Below are 15690 nucleotides of genomic sequence, written 5' to 3'. Positions count from 1 at the left end.
TGTTTAATTTGAAAGAAAGGTGCAGAAAACAAGGCATTTCTACCTTAAGAGATGATAGTTGATCACTGTAAATCTTTTAGGACCCACCAGTCATTTAATATTTGTGGAATGTGCGTTTTCAACTTTTAAATACATGGTTACAATCTTGAATATTTTCCATTTCCATGTATGCATTATTTAGTAAGTAATTCAAGGTTTATCACTCAAAATTTATGTTCGTTATACATGTGTATGTATCGATTTTAAAGCTGCACTCTCACAGATATACCATTTGTACAACTTTTTTTTTTTTGTCTTAGACAGAGCAAATTTTTGCATAAATATCTGCAAAACAATGATATAAGATTGCTGACAAAAAATCAGATCTTAGATATTTATACTTTTGTTCGAAAATTAATGTTTTATGGCTTAAACAGTTACTAACGGTTTAAGAAAAATGCATAAAACATCAATTTTTGAACTTAAATATAACTGGTTTTCATTGAAAAAGTTTTCAAAACGTTTAATCTGTGAGAGTGCAGCTTTAAATACTAGTGCCAATTTAAATTAATAAACCCTAGAACATAATCAAAATTTCAGGGTTACAAGTATTCATAAAACATCCTAATACTTAAATTTGAGGGCTTTTGGTTAAAGTTGTTGGAAATTTATAAATTAACGTTATTAAAGGCACTAGACACCAGATAATACCATTGCAAGAAAAAAAAGAGAAATTGTCAAAAACTTGCATATAATTCATTTCATTGTGTACAATGCATTGAATCTAACTGATATATCACATCAATTACGACACATGTATCTTTTGAAGTTTTTCCGTATTTTACTGGGTTTGTCTATCACGTCAATCCCAGTAAATCTAAAAACTCAGCTGAAACAGCAACAAAATATTCTTTTAATCATGTAAAATGATGAATTATTGGCGTCATACAAGATTGTATTGATAATTCTAGACTTAATGTTTTGAGGAGATACTGTATTTGCCAATTTTGGGACCATCTGGTGTCTACTCCCTTTAAATAAACAACAGTTTTGATGAAATACTTAACATTTTTAACATATATATTACAGTCAAAAGTTAAACACTCAATGTTGCATCAATATAAAAAAAAATCTAAAAGAAACTTTTAAGTTGTCCTAAAAGAAACCTAGTATAGTCATTATGGAGAAAAGAAACTTTTAAGTTGTCCTTAAAGAAACCTAGTATAGTCATTATGGAGAAAAGAAACTTTAAAGTTGTCCTTAAAGAAACCTAGTATAGTCATTATGGAGCCTTTTGGTTTCAAATCATAACATGAAACAAGAGCTTTCTCTTTTAAGGCATTTAAACAGTAATTTGGTGCCAAATTGTGTCTACATGTTGAGTGCAACTTCTATGGTATCATATTTATACTTAGCAGAAATATTAACATTATTACACAAGTTTTGATTGCTGTAACGAATAACGATGATTACAGCACGTGTAGGTAGTGAATGCGCTCAGCCAACATCAAATTCAGTTATTAAACATTGTGCTATAACAGGAATGACACCGCAGCAATTCTGAAGTTGGAGTGTGGTACTGTGAAATGTTCCAGATGTCTTGTGTTTTAATTTCTCAAGCATTTTAGAGACAGCAAGAACAGCTTGGAGGGTACTGTAAAAACAGGCCTGCTGTATAGGGCTGAACTCAATAAAGCATGGGTAGGAGATATTGTTCAAACTGGTTGCAGGAACAGTGTTTGGAAAATAAATGATACAATGGGAATTTGTGCAAATTTTGTCTATCAGACTATCTTCCAGAGCCTCAGCATTGCGGAAAGTTTGTGCAAAATGGGTACCCAGCCTACTTAAAAAATGAGCAGAAAGAAAAAAGAATTGCCGTTTTGTATGCCTTTAGAAGCCGTTGTGCATGCCTGAGTAATGTTACATTACACCATTTCATAATAAATAAATATTATGGCCCCTGATTCACTTAGGAACTTAGGTTTAAGTTAAAGAGCACATTGTGACCAGTTTAATTAAGTTTTAGAGCAATTTGGGATTTTCTCTAATTACTTCTGTAATCTTCATTCAATTGACTTAATACTTCTGACAGTTGTAAAGGGCCATCAAAAAATTAGGTTGCATAACTCCATATTAACCCTAAATACAAATTAAGGCCGGGTCTTGACTTTTATATACATATTTTTTTATTTACTTAAAACTTTATAATATTTTTAACCAGTATTTCACAAAGTTAAATCTGGTTATTAGAATGACGTTATGTTGTTGTTCTGGCTGGCCAGCTGGAAGACGGCGTCAATACATATAGTTCTTCTGTCAATCATTGAAATCCAGGCTTTGTCACATTGCGGCGTTTCTTGTTTATTTTTTAATTTGATTTTTTTTTATTGTTTACTGACAGGGACATATACCATCATTATTGTATTTATTTCTAAGACAAAGTAGCATTTAGTCCAGCATTTAGTCTAGTCTTATGACAGCTCTTGTTTTGTAATTTCTCTGTGTAAATTATATGTACCATTTGACTGTATTATTATTACTTGTTTTAGGTAAACATAATTTTCAGTTTTTAATATTGTCCACCAACTTTAAAAATAGCCCTTGTATTATCACATTAAATTTAAATTTAAATCCAATCACAATTGTCTGATTGCAATAAAGTCAAATAAGTGAGCCAAAGTGATAAGTGTGGTGTTTAGAAACTATCCCTAGTCAGTGGTCATCTTTAGGTTAAATTTTAATTTTAAACCATACATGTCACTTTTTAACTATACTTTAACCAATATTTCTAACAATGTATTTTTACCTCCTCTTTTTTTTAATAAAAACCCCCCATTAAGGTCATGTAATTGCCTTGGTTTTATTGTCCTTGTGGAATGATATATGTATATGGGAAAATGTTCGCCAAAACTTTAATACCCTTTAGGATGTTAACAAATGTCCATCAAGACAATACCGTAAATGACTGGGTATTAGATGCACTTTTTTCCCTCAGATTTCGATGTAAAAAAATGCCTGCGTCTTATTACCAGTAACAAGCTTTTGAACTTTTTTTCTGATATCGATTTCGGGCCGAGCGTTTGTTTAGATTTATGTAGAAAGGGATGTTACTCGCGAAATATCGATCCAGTATATATGGGTTAAAACGGCAGTTGAAGATCGGGATACGGTATATCGTAAGACGATTAAAATTATTAAAATTATTCTATATTATTTAGAATATAACAATAATTAAACATGCATATAAAGAAGCAAAGCTGTGCACTGTCAAAATATTTTTGTCAGTTGTACGATAAGGTGTGAAAAACTCGCACTGCCATTAAAGCTGTTTAACATACCGATACTACAAACTGTTGCGATAATGGTCTTGTTTTTTCGTACTTTGCCACATTTTTTATTCTTTTCTGTAGGTGTTGACATTTTGAGAACAAACCCGTACAATATAAGGTTTTTGCATTACTAAACTTTTCATGCTTGACAGGTTATCGTTTATGATATACTGTCAGAAAGAAATTTTACAAATCAAATCTTACAAATTGTCATAAAAGGTACTTTTCAGTGCCATCCAGCTACAAATTTTAAATAATTTGTTATGTTTTAAATAACATTTGTGTTCTTTGTATTAGTATTGTATGGTTTTAAAAATAACCATCGCCATTTTCACGATTTTTTTCTTTTTTCGTCACTGTCATCAAACATTGTGATCGTTCGCGGCAGACAATTTTGACATATTTTCTATGCGTCTTATAACCCAAAACATAGATTAAAAGTTTTTTACTCAGATTTTTCATGGATTTTTTTTTTACCTGCGTCTTATACACCCTATCGTCTTATACCCAGTCATTTACAGTACACAGAAGAGTTGTAAGTTTGTGACTTTGAAGTATTTAGTTATGAGTGATGCATCTTTGATTGAATGAGAAAACAGATGATTGGCAACTGTTACTAACTGTTACAACTGTTGTTGGAACCTGTTGTATTGATAACTGTTACTACTGCTCTTGTTGGAACCTATTGCATTGATAACTGTTACTACTGCTCTTGTTGGAACTATTATATAGGCAACTGTTACTACGGTTCTTGTTGGAACCTATTATATAGGCAACTGTTACTACGGTTCTTGTTAGAACCTATTATATAGGCAACTGTTACTACGGTTCTTGTTAGAACCTATTATATAGGCAACTGTTACTACTGCTCTTGTTGGAACTTATTATAAAGGCAACTGTTACTACAATTCTTGTTGGAACCTTTTGTTTTACTAACTGTTACTACTGCTCTTGTTGGAACCTATTATATTGGCAACTGTTACTACAGTTCTTGTTGGAACCTATTATATCGATAACTGTTACTACTGCTTTTGTTGGAACCTATTATATAGGAAACTGTTACTACGGTTCTTGTTGGAACGTATTATAAAGGCAACAGTTACTACTGCTCTTGTTGGCACCTATTATATAGGAAACTGTTACTACTGCTCTTATGGAACCTATTGTATTGGCAACAGTTAGTACTGCTCTTGTTGGCACCTACTCTATTGATAACTGTTAGTACTGCTCTTGTTGGCACCTACTCTATTGATAACTGTTAGTACTGCTCTTGTTGGCACCTACTCTATTGATAACTGTTAGTACTGCTCTTGTTGGCACCTACTCTATTGATAACTGTTAGTACTGCTCTTGTTGGCACCTACTCTATTGATAACTGTTACTACTGCTTTTGTTGGAACCTATTATATAGGAAACTGTTACTACGGTTCTTGTTGGAACGTATTATAAAGGCAACAGTTACTACTGCTCTTGTTGGCACCTATTATAAAGGCAACTGTTACTACTGCTCTTGTTGGCACCTATTGTATTGGCAACAGTTACTACTGCTCTTGTTGGCACCTATTGTATTGATAACTGTTACTACTGCTCTTGTTGGCACCTATTGTATTGGCAATTGTTAGTACTGCTCTTGTTGGAACCTATTGTATTGGCAACTGTTAGTACTGCTCTTGTTGGCACCTATTGTATTGGCAACTGTTAGTACTGCTCTTGTTGGCACCTATTGTATTGGCAACTGTTAGTACTGCTCTTGTTGGCACCTATTGTATTGGCAACTGTTAGTACTGCTCTTGTTGGCACCTATTGTATTGGCAACTGTTAGTACTGCACTTGTTGGCACCTATTGTATTGGCAACTGTTAGTACTGCTCTTGTTGGCACCTATTGTATTGGCAACAGTTACTACTGCTCTTGTTGGCACCTATTGTATTGATAACTGTTACTACTGCTCTTGTTGGCACCTATTGTATTGGCAATTGTTAGTACTGCTCTTGTTGGCACCTATTGTATTGGCAACTGTTAGTACTGCTCTTGTTGGCACCTATTGTATTGACAATTGTTAGTACTGCTCTTGTTGGCACCTATTGTATTGATAACTGTTAGTACTGCTCTTGTTGGCAGCTATTGTATTGATAACTGTTACTACTGCTCTTGTTGGCACCTATTGTATTGATAATTGTTAGTACTGCTCTTGTTGGCACCTATTGTATTGATAACTGTTAGTACTGCTCTTGTTGGCACCTATTGTATTGGCAACTGTTAGTACTGCTCTTGTTGGCACCTATTGTATTGGTAACTGTTAGTACTGCTCTTGTTGGCACCTATTGTATTGACAATTGTTAGTACTGCTCTTGTTGGCACCTATTGTATTGGCAACTGTTAGTACTGCTCTTGTTGGCACCTATTGTATTGGCAACTGTTAGTACTGCTCTTGTTGGCACCTATTGTATTGATAACTGTTAGTACTGCTCTTGTTGGCACCTATTGTATTGACAATTGTTAGTACTGCTCTTGTTGGCACCTATTGTATTGGCAACTGTTAGTACTGCTCTTGTTGACACCTATTGTATTGGAAACTGTTAGTACTGCTCTTGTTGGCACCTATTGTATTGACAATTGTTAGTACTGCTCTTGTTGGCACCTATTGTATTGACAATTGTTAGTACTGCTCTTGTTGGCACCTATTGTATTGGCAACTGTTAGTACTGCTCTTGTTGGCACCTATTGTATTGATAACTGTTAGTACTGCTCTTGTTGGCACCTATTGTATTGGCAACTGTTAGTACTGCTCTTGTTGGCACCTATTGTATTGGCAATTGTTAGTACTGCTCTTGTTGGCACCTATTGTATTGGCAACTGTTAGTACTGCTCTTGTTGGCACCTATTGTATTGACAATTGTTAGTACTGCTCTTGTTGGCACCTATTGTATTGACAATTGTTAGTACTGCTCTTGTTGGCACCTATTGTATTGACAATTGTTAGTACTGCTCTTGTTGGCACCTATTGTATTGGCAACTGTTAGTACTGCTCTTGTTGGCACCTATTGTATTGACAATTGTTAGTACTGCTCTTGTTGGCACCTATTGTATTGACAATTGTTAGTACTGCTCTTGTTGGCACCTATTGTATTGGCAACTGTTAGTACTGCTCTTGTTGGCACCTATTGTATTGGCAACTGTTAGTACTGCACTTGTTGGCACCTATTGTATTGGCAACTGTTAGTACTGCTCTTGTTGGCACCTATTGTATTGGCAACTGTTAGTACTGCTCTTGTTGGCACCTATTGTATTGACAATTGTTAGTACTGCTCTTGTTGGCACCTATTGTATTGGCAACTGTTAGTACTGCTCTTGTTGGCACCTATTGTATTGGCAACTGTTAGTACTGCTCTTGTTGGCACCTATTGTATTGACAATTGTTAGTACTGCTCTTGTTGGCACTTATTGTATTGGCAATTGTTAGTACTGCTCTTGTTGGCACCTATTGTATTGATAACTGTTACTACTGCTCTTGTTGGCACCTATTGTATTGGCAATTGTTAGTACTGCTCTTGTTGGCACCTATTGTATTGGCAACTGTTAGTACTGCTCTTGTTGGCACCTATTGTATTGACAATTGTTAGTACTGCTCTTGTTGGCACCTATTGTATTGACAACTGTTAGTACTGCTCTTGTTGGAACCTATTGTATTGACAATTGTTAGTACTGCTCTTGTTGGCACCTATTGTATTGGCAACTGTTAGTACTGCTCTTGTTGGCACCTACTATATTGATAACTGTTAGTACTGCACTTGTTGGAACCTATTGTATTGATAACGGTTGGGCGGGCGGGCATTAACAATTTTGCGTTAAAGTTTTCATTTTATGTAATAAAATCAAGAGTTTTTACCCAGTGGTACTCAAACTTCATACAATGGTAGAGCATAATGAGAGGAAGTGCAGTGTACAATAACCATAACTCTATTCTTGCTTATTACTGAGTTATTGCCCCTTGTTACTTTTTTTGTCTGGAGTATAACTTGAAAAGTACTGGATGGAATTCATTGGAACTTCATACAATGGTAAAGCACAGTGAGAGGAAGTGTAGTGTACAATAACCATAACTCTATTCTTGCTTATTACTGAGTTATTGCCCTTGTTATTTTTTTTTGTCCGGAGTATAACTTGGAAAGTACTGGATGGAATTCATTGGAACTTCATACAATGGTAAAGCACAGTGAGAGGAAGTGCAGTGTTCAAGAACCATAACTCTACCTAAACTTATTACTGAGTTATTGCCCTTTATTTATTTTTTTGCTGTCAATTTTTTTTCCAGACATTAACTTGCAAACTACTCAATGGAATTTATTAAAACTTCATACAATGGTTACAATGAGAGGAAGTGAAGTGCACAAGAACCATAACTCTATTTCAGCTTATTACAGAGTTACTGGCCTTTGTTACTTTTTTCTTGTCCGGAGCATAACTTTAAAACTATTGGATGGGATTTAATAAAACTTCATACAGTGATAGATCATAATGAGAGGGAGTGCAGTGTACAGGAACCACAATTCTATTTCGGGTAATTACATAGTTAGTGCCCTTTGTTACTTTTTCTTGTCCAGAGTATAACTTGAAAACTATTGGATGGAATTTAATAAAACTTCATACAGTGATATATCATAATGAGAGGGAGTGCATTGTACAGGAACCACAATTCTATTTCAGCTAAATACAGAGTTACTGCCCTTTGTTACTTTTTCTTGTCCGGAGAATAACTTGAAAACTATTGGATGGAATTTAATAAAACTTCATACAGTGATAGATCATAATGAGAGGAAGTGTAATGTACAGAAACCGCAATTCCTTTTCAGCCAATTACAGAGTTATTGCCCTTAGTTACTTTTTTCTTGTCCGGAGCATAACTTGAAAACAATTGGATGGAATTTAATAAAACTTCATACAGTGATAGATCATAATGAGAGGGAGTGCAGTGTAAAGGAATTGCAATTCTATTTCAGCTAATTACAGAGTTACTGCCTTAGGAGAAAGAACTCCACGGCCATAAAAAATCATTAATTTTTGTCAAATCTTTATTAAACTTGCTCAGAATATTTGTCTACTTGTTGTCTTAAACATTTGTGAATATGGGTCACCTCAGATTAAAAACTAGGTCAAATCTTAGGAAATATTTTCCCAATTCATAAAAAAATTCTCAAATTTTCATGAAACTTTTACAAAAAATTTTTCTCCAGGATATCTTAGTCACATTAAATTATAATAAAAAATTAGCAAAGATTACAGTTTTTTCAATTTTCATGACAATTGCTTATCTTACATACATACACACACACACGCGCACACATGCTTTCACACTTGCACACACACCATTGACCTGTCAGCACCACAGTGAAACTACAGACTACCACTCTGGCACCATTAAGTATAAATATGGGTCTTTTGGGTTAAAAATACTAGCTCAAATATTAGGTTTGCAAAATTGCATCATCAAATAAAAAATCCGGCTTTAATGCGGCGTTGCCACATTGACGTCTTGTTGGAACTATTATATAGGCATCTGTTATTACGGTTCTTGTTGGAACCTATTTTCTTGCATACCGGACGTGTGTTTCCAGTCATGTGACCAGTGCTGGAAAAACCCATCTTACATACCCCATGTAAGATGAGTCATGCGCAACAATGCGCCACTTCTTATTTCAATTATTGTATGGTTTATTAAAGATATATTATGCCATTTCAATAAAGCGCAATAAAATATATATGTTTGCAAGACGTTTAATTAAAATTCAAAATAATTCATCGTAATAACGCTATTTTTAGTTATTTAAAATTACTGCCCTCTATCACGTCAGTAAACAACGTCACACGCGCTTTTTGGTGTAATTGTTCAAAAGTTTGTTTTCTATGTCATTTTTTCCACAATTTCATAATTTTAGGTATTTAAAAAAAAAATATCAATCATGTTTTTCCGGTCCGGATGGAAAAATCCGACCATTGGGCACGCTGCATGACCGGTAACTCGGCAAGCTTTGTTACCAGCTTAAGTCTGTGCCCTTTAATCGGATTTTTCTATCCGTACTGGAAACACATGATAGATACTTATAATATTGATAACTGTAACTATGGTTCTTGTTGGAACCTATTGTATTGATAACTGTTACTACTGCTCTTGTTGGAACCTTTTATATTGATGACTTCATTATTTTTCAGGCAATCTTAATGAGCATGTGCCTCCAAGGAATGGTGGAAGAGCTGATTACGAAGAAACAGGGAAAGAAAATGAAAAAGGTTTGTGCACAATAGTTTTTAGCTCGACTATTTGAAGAATAAGGAGAGCTTTACTACCCGCCACAGCGTCAGTGTCGGCGTCCTGTTAAAGTTTTAAGGCAATGGGGATTTTCACTTATTAGTCCAATACCCTTCATTCAATTCCCTTAATACTTCACACAGTTGTTCATGGCCATCACATAATTAGGTTAGATAACTCCATATTATCCTTTATACAAATTATTGCCCCTGATTGACTATGGAACTTAGGTTAAAGTTTTAGGGCAGGTTGGGATATTTATTAATAACTTCTATACCCTTCATTCAATTGACCTGATACTTCACACAGTTGTTCAGGACCATCACACAATGAGGTTAGATAACTTCATAGTATCCTTTATACAAGTTATGGCCTCTGATTGACTTTGGAACTTAGGTTAAAGTTTTAGGGCAGGTTGGGATATTTATTAATAACTTCTATACCCTTCATTCAATTGACTTAATACTTCGCACAATTAATGACGACCATCTTACAATAAGGTTACATAACTCCATTTAAACCCTAAATACCATTTATGGCCCTTTTTTTTTTTTTTTTTAATTTCGTTTTATTTCTTATGACAAGCACATTTTTATATTCTTAACCAGATTTTCACAAAGGGAAAACAAGTTGTAAAAATGACTTGTGTCATTGTTTTGGGCGGGCTGGTGGGAGGGCAGCGTCAAAGTCACCTTTTGTATCGAATAAATTTAGCTAGGTTTGACATCTAGTGCCCAAACTTGGTATATAGGAAGAGGTTATAGAAACCTTTCATGAGATTGCGTTTGAGGCCGGTAGGATCAAGGTCAAGGTAAAAGTTATTTTTAATAGAAAAAATGGTTGGTATTAAATAACTTAAGTAAGGGTTGACATATTGTGAGAAAACTTGGTATGTATAAAGAGTTCACACAGACCTTTCATGAGATTGTGTTTTGGGCCCCTGAGAGTAATGGTCACTGTTTACTTTTTAATTTGAATTTTATTGCTTAAGACAGGCACATACATCAATATTGTATTCACTTCTAAGTCAAAGCGGCATAGTCGAGGGCGCTGTCTTACGACAGCTCTTGTTAATTGATTGATATGGTTTGTGGAAAAAGTTAGGTTGAAACAGAAATTTTGGTTTAATTGTACAAAAAAAAACATTTGTTTTTTAAGGCAAGAATTATCCTAAAAAAACGATCATCATGAAAATGAAATAAACACAGAATGACAGCACACTGTCCCAAAGAATATTCACAGTTAGTTTTATCTAAAAAATGTGATTATCTGCTGTTCATATTCATGTCTAATTTTTTCAAAACGAATAAATGTTGGTCAGAATGATTTTTTGTTCACCAGAAGGCATGGAAGATTAAGTTGAGGCATATTTTCATTTGAATGTTGTTTTGTTTTCAAGCCATCAGATAGAGCAAAGAGGGGGAAGCGAACATTTGCAAGGGAAAACAGCTTTGCTTCTGGTCTGTCTCATCAGAATAGTACAGAGGTAGGTGTGCATTCTATGTGCATATTTAAGGACAGTGTGTGTGCGCTGTGTGCATATTTCAGGACAGTGTGTGTGTGGTGTGCATTTCATAGGACAGTGTGTGTGCTGTGTGCACATTTCAGGACAGTGGTTGTGCCCTGTGTTCATATTTCAGGACAGTGTGTGTGTTGTGTGCCCATTTCAGGACAGTGGTACAGGAGCCGCAATTCTTTTTCAGCCAATTACAGAGTAATTGCCCTTTGTTTCTTTTTTTTGTCCGGAGCATAACTTGAAAACTATTGGATGGAATTTAATAAATCTTCATACAATGATAGATCATAATGAGTGGAAGTGTAGTGTACAAGAACCGCAATTCTATTTCAGCCAACTACAGAGTAATTGCCCTTTGTTACTTTTTTCTTGTCCGGAAACTAAATGATGTTTAACAAAGGCATCATCAAACATCAGACTCCATATACATTTAAATTTCTAGACTAAGTTTTGTTAAACAGGTTTTCACATAGTGAAACCTGGTTATTAGAATGACGAACGTCCTTGTTTGGGCGGGGGGGGGGGGGGGGGGGGGGGCGGCCGGGCGGCGTCAAACTCACCTATGAAACTGAATAACTTTAGTAAGGGTTGACATATCTTGACCAAACATGGTCTATAGGAAGAGTTTATAGATACCTTTCATGGGATTGCGTTTGGGGTCCCTAGATTCAAGGTCAAGGTCACTGTTACTAAAAATAGAAAAATTGTTGAAACTGAATAACTAAAGTTAGAGTTGACATATCCTGACCCAACTTGGTGTAAAGGAAGAGTTTATTGATACCTTTCATGGGATTGCATTTGGGGTATCTAGGGTCAAGGTCACTATTACTATAAATAGAAAAACAGACAGAGGCTGGAGTTCTGTCAATCATTAAAAACCTGGTTTCGTCGCATTGCGGGGTTTCTTGTTTTTATTATCACAGGAAATGCAATGTCATGTGCTTATCAAAATAAAAAGAACAAGGGTATGTTCAGAATACTTTTATGGTCATTTAGATGTTTTAATGCACCAGCCAACTGCATACACCCCCATATGTCTGGAATGACTGGGACTTTGACTTTTGGTCCATCCAATTCTGAGTAAAATACCTGCAGGGTCAAACTGCTGGGAAAATCCCTGCCAAATGCCCCCACATCCCCGGGATATCTAGGTAAAAGCCCATTCCCCACTATTTTCCGAGTGAAAACAAAATCACAGCATTCACTAGACACTGCAGGGCCATCTGAAAGGTAAAAACACAGCCCATTGCCCCCGCTGTCCCCTGTTCCCTCCAGACTGGGGGTGAGTGGGTTTGGAGGCAGTGATTACAATTGTTGACTGGTGCATTATAATCCCGAATTATGCTGCAAAAGAAAAAAAACAACATTAAAGTGATAAACTTAGGCTCACTTGTATTATGACCTGAATTAAATAATATTTAGTTGATAATTCCGATTTCCACCCAAAACGAATCACTAATTACGCAATATTATAGCTACCAGTCTCAGATACACATGCTGATTGCATAATTATTGCTTTTATTAATGATCCTTAAGTGCATGAGAAAATATACAATGACTTTAAACATGCTCAAAACACATTTATTGTCAAAATTAAATTTAATTTCCAAAATTCAAGCCACTTTGTTTATACCAGAAGCCGCCGTTTTGATTAACCGTTCGATATACAGTATAAAGACATCACGCATCCGTAGCTTCCTTTTACAAAAACACTTAAACTAGCATAGAAAAATTATTGATTATTTTTTAGCCTTTTAAAAAAATATTTCAAGAAAAAATCTGGTTGGCGATCAAAATGTAGGTGCGGGCGCACATTTTCAAAAAAATCGGAGCAGTAAATCCGCAGAACTAAAGATCAGTTTGGTGTGGCCTTAAGGTAGTATATTTCCTCATTTTGACAGCTACACCAGGGTAAATTGGTTATGTACATTTGTTACTCCAAATGATATTTTTAGGTTCGAGCAAAGGTTAGGACATGTGACATTCTAACAACAAGGATGGACTGCCTGATAAACAAATACGATCTCATTTTATATAAATTATTGGTTATTTTGGACCAACTATAGAAAAAGTGCTGTCAGTTTGCAGGCATCTGTATCAGATGCTGTCAGTGTGCAGACAACTTATCTAGTCCTGTCAGTGTGCAGGCAACTGTATCAAGTCCTGTCAGTGTGCAGGCAACTGTATCAAGTCCTGTCAGTTTGCAGGCAACTGTATCATGTCCTGTCAGTGTGCAAGGCAGCTGTATCAAGTTATGTCAGTGGCTATGCAGGCAATATGTCCAATCAGTATTTATTCAAGAAGTTTTTCAATGTTCTGACAATGCCAATGTGCAAGCAAGAATTCAGTGTGCAGGCATTTGAACATATTCCTGTCAGTGTACAGGCAACTGCACAAAGTGCTGCCGTCAGTTTGCAGGCATCTGTATCAGATGCTGTCAGTGTGCAGACAACTTATCTAGTCCTGTCAGTGTGCAGGCAACTGTATCAAGTCCTGTCAGTGTGCAGGCAACTGTATCAAGTCCTGTCAGTCTACAAGGCAGCTGTATCAAGTCTTGCCAGTGGCTATGCAGACAATGTATCCAATTAGTATTTATTCAAGAAGTTTTTCAGTGTTCTGACAATGCCAATATGCAAGCAAGAAGTCCTGTCAGTGTGCAAGCAAGAAGTCCTGTCAGAGTGCAGGCAAGTAGTCCAGTCAGTGTGCAAGCAAAAAGTATGCAGTCAAATACAAGCAGACATTGCAAGACATTGTTTGCAATATTGATTTGCAATGTAATGCAAATTTGTCAGATAAAACTGCTTGTGTTATTTTGACAAGATGATAACAGTCAATAATATCATTGTGAAATATATCTGTCAAATGATACCTTACAAAATGTTTTATTTTATGATTAATCCGAAGAATGTATTATTTTTCCAGAAGATAGAAGTTTGCTATTAATCCCAAATTGCATGACTATAAACCATCAAACTCATTTATTGTCACAAAAAAACACAGGTTAAAACTTTCACTTGGGACACTTAATTGCAGAGTTATCTCCACTTGTTTATTTTTATAATGCTAATTTAGAAACTATTTTAGCCCGTCCTTCATTATTATCTGTCTACAACTAAGTCCCAGTTTAAGGGGAGACATCAGAATTAAACATGGCATAATCCATAAGAACCATTGTTTTTTTATGTTTATTTATCCTTTTCAGTAAATAAAAAAATGTATTAATTGTGGAACATCTTACTTGGGAGTAAGAGTGCATTTAAAATATACCAATACAGCAACTTATTACTCATACACAATTACAATGAAAAACACAAATAATATCAAAATTGTAAAGAATCATATATTTTTTATAACTATTTCATTAACTCGGTCAATTGAAGTTCTTTACCAAGTAGTAAACTTATATTATTTCAGAGAAACAATGGTAGAGAACAGTTTTTAACCAGGTTTTCACATAGTTTGACACTAGAATGACGTAAGTAATGACGCGGCCGGTCGGGTGGGCTGCTGGGCTATGTCAAACTCACCTATGAAACTGAATAATTTCAATAAGGGTTGACTTATCTTGACCAAACTTGGTCTTTAGAAAAAGTTTATGGATACCTTTCATGGGAATGTGTTTGGGGTCCCTAGGTTCAAGATCACCATTACTAAAAGTAGATAACTGTTTGGTACGGAACAACTTTAGAGTTGACATATTGTGACCAAATTGGTATGTAGGAAGAGTTTATGGAGACCTTTCATAGGATTGCGTTCGAGGCCCCAAGGGTCAAGGTCACTGCTACTAAAATAGATAACAGTTTGGTACTGAACAACTTTAGTTAGGGTTGACATATTGTGACCAACTTGGTATGTAGGAAAAGTTTATGGAGGACTACCATTGGATTGCTTTTGGAGCCCATTGCAGGGTCAACCTCAAGGTCACTGTTACTAAAAATAGAAGAAAAACAGTTAAAACTGAATCACACAACGAAGGCTGAAGTTCTTCTGTCATTCATTTAAAACCTGGTTTCATCCCACTGCGGAGTTTCTTGTTGATTTCTAAATTCATATGTGAAAGTGAAGTCAATTTAACAATATTTTAGTATTTGAAAATGTTGTTGTATTAATGGGCAATGATGGGAGAAAACATTTTGTATGTACAATCATGTACGAGGGCTGCTCCTAAAGTTTGTGGACAGGAGCAAATCATTCCACCTGTAACAGTGTAACATATACCACATGTCATTCAATAAATTTTGTGATAAAGGATTGAAAATTTCATTTCAAAATGTTGATTGGAAGCCTCTTTATGTGTTATTTGTTACAACCATCACTTTTCGTACGGAGCACTTTGACACATTATGGCATCCTGAAGAAATAAAGGGGAAATTATTTCAAAGACTAATCTTATTTTGTGTTTTCTTTATTATTTAATATTATGAAACTGCAAAGACCAGTAATTAGCCAACCGTTCCAATACTCCACCAACTGCCACCCATTTTCGACGTCCTATTCCTTCTATTTGGATTGTTTTCTCTTTTTTTTCTCATATTTATCATGTACAGTCGAAACTGG

The 15690-nt window shown here is 35.3% G+C and overlaps 1 protein-coding gene across 2 annotated transcripts in view; it reads left to right on the top strand.

The window, feature by feature from the left end:
• Positions 1-15690, top strand: part of LOC128205293 (sorting nexin-17-like) — a 74278-nt gene that overhangs the window by 50163 nt on the left and 8425 nt on the right. For both annotated transcript variants that reach the window (XM_052906826.1, XM_052906825.1), the window contains exons 13-14: positions 9521-9598; positions 11017-11103. In XM_052906826.1, the coding sequence (XP_052762786.1) occupies positions 9521-9598; positions 11017-11103 (165 nt within the window). The remainder of the gene's footprint in view (positions 1-9520; positions 9599-11016; positions 11104-15690) is intronic.

This window comes from Mya arenaria, chromosome 10 (assembly GCF_026914265.1).
Source record: "Mya arenaria isolate MELC-2E11 chromosome 10, ASM2691426v1".
In the NCBI taxonomy this organism is placed as follows: domain Eukaryota; kingdom Metazoa; phylum Mollusca; class Bivalvia; order Myida; family Myidae; genus Mya; species Mya arenaria.
Note: the sequence above shows the minus strand (reverse complement) of the source record. Positions and strands in the feature narration are given on the sequence as shown.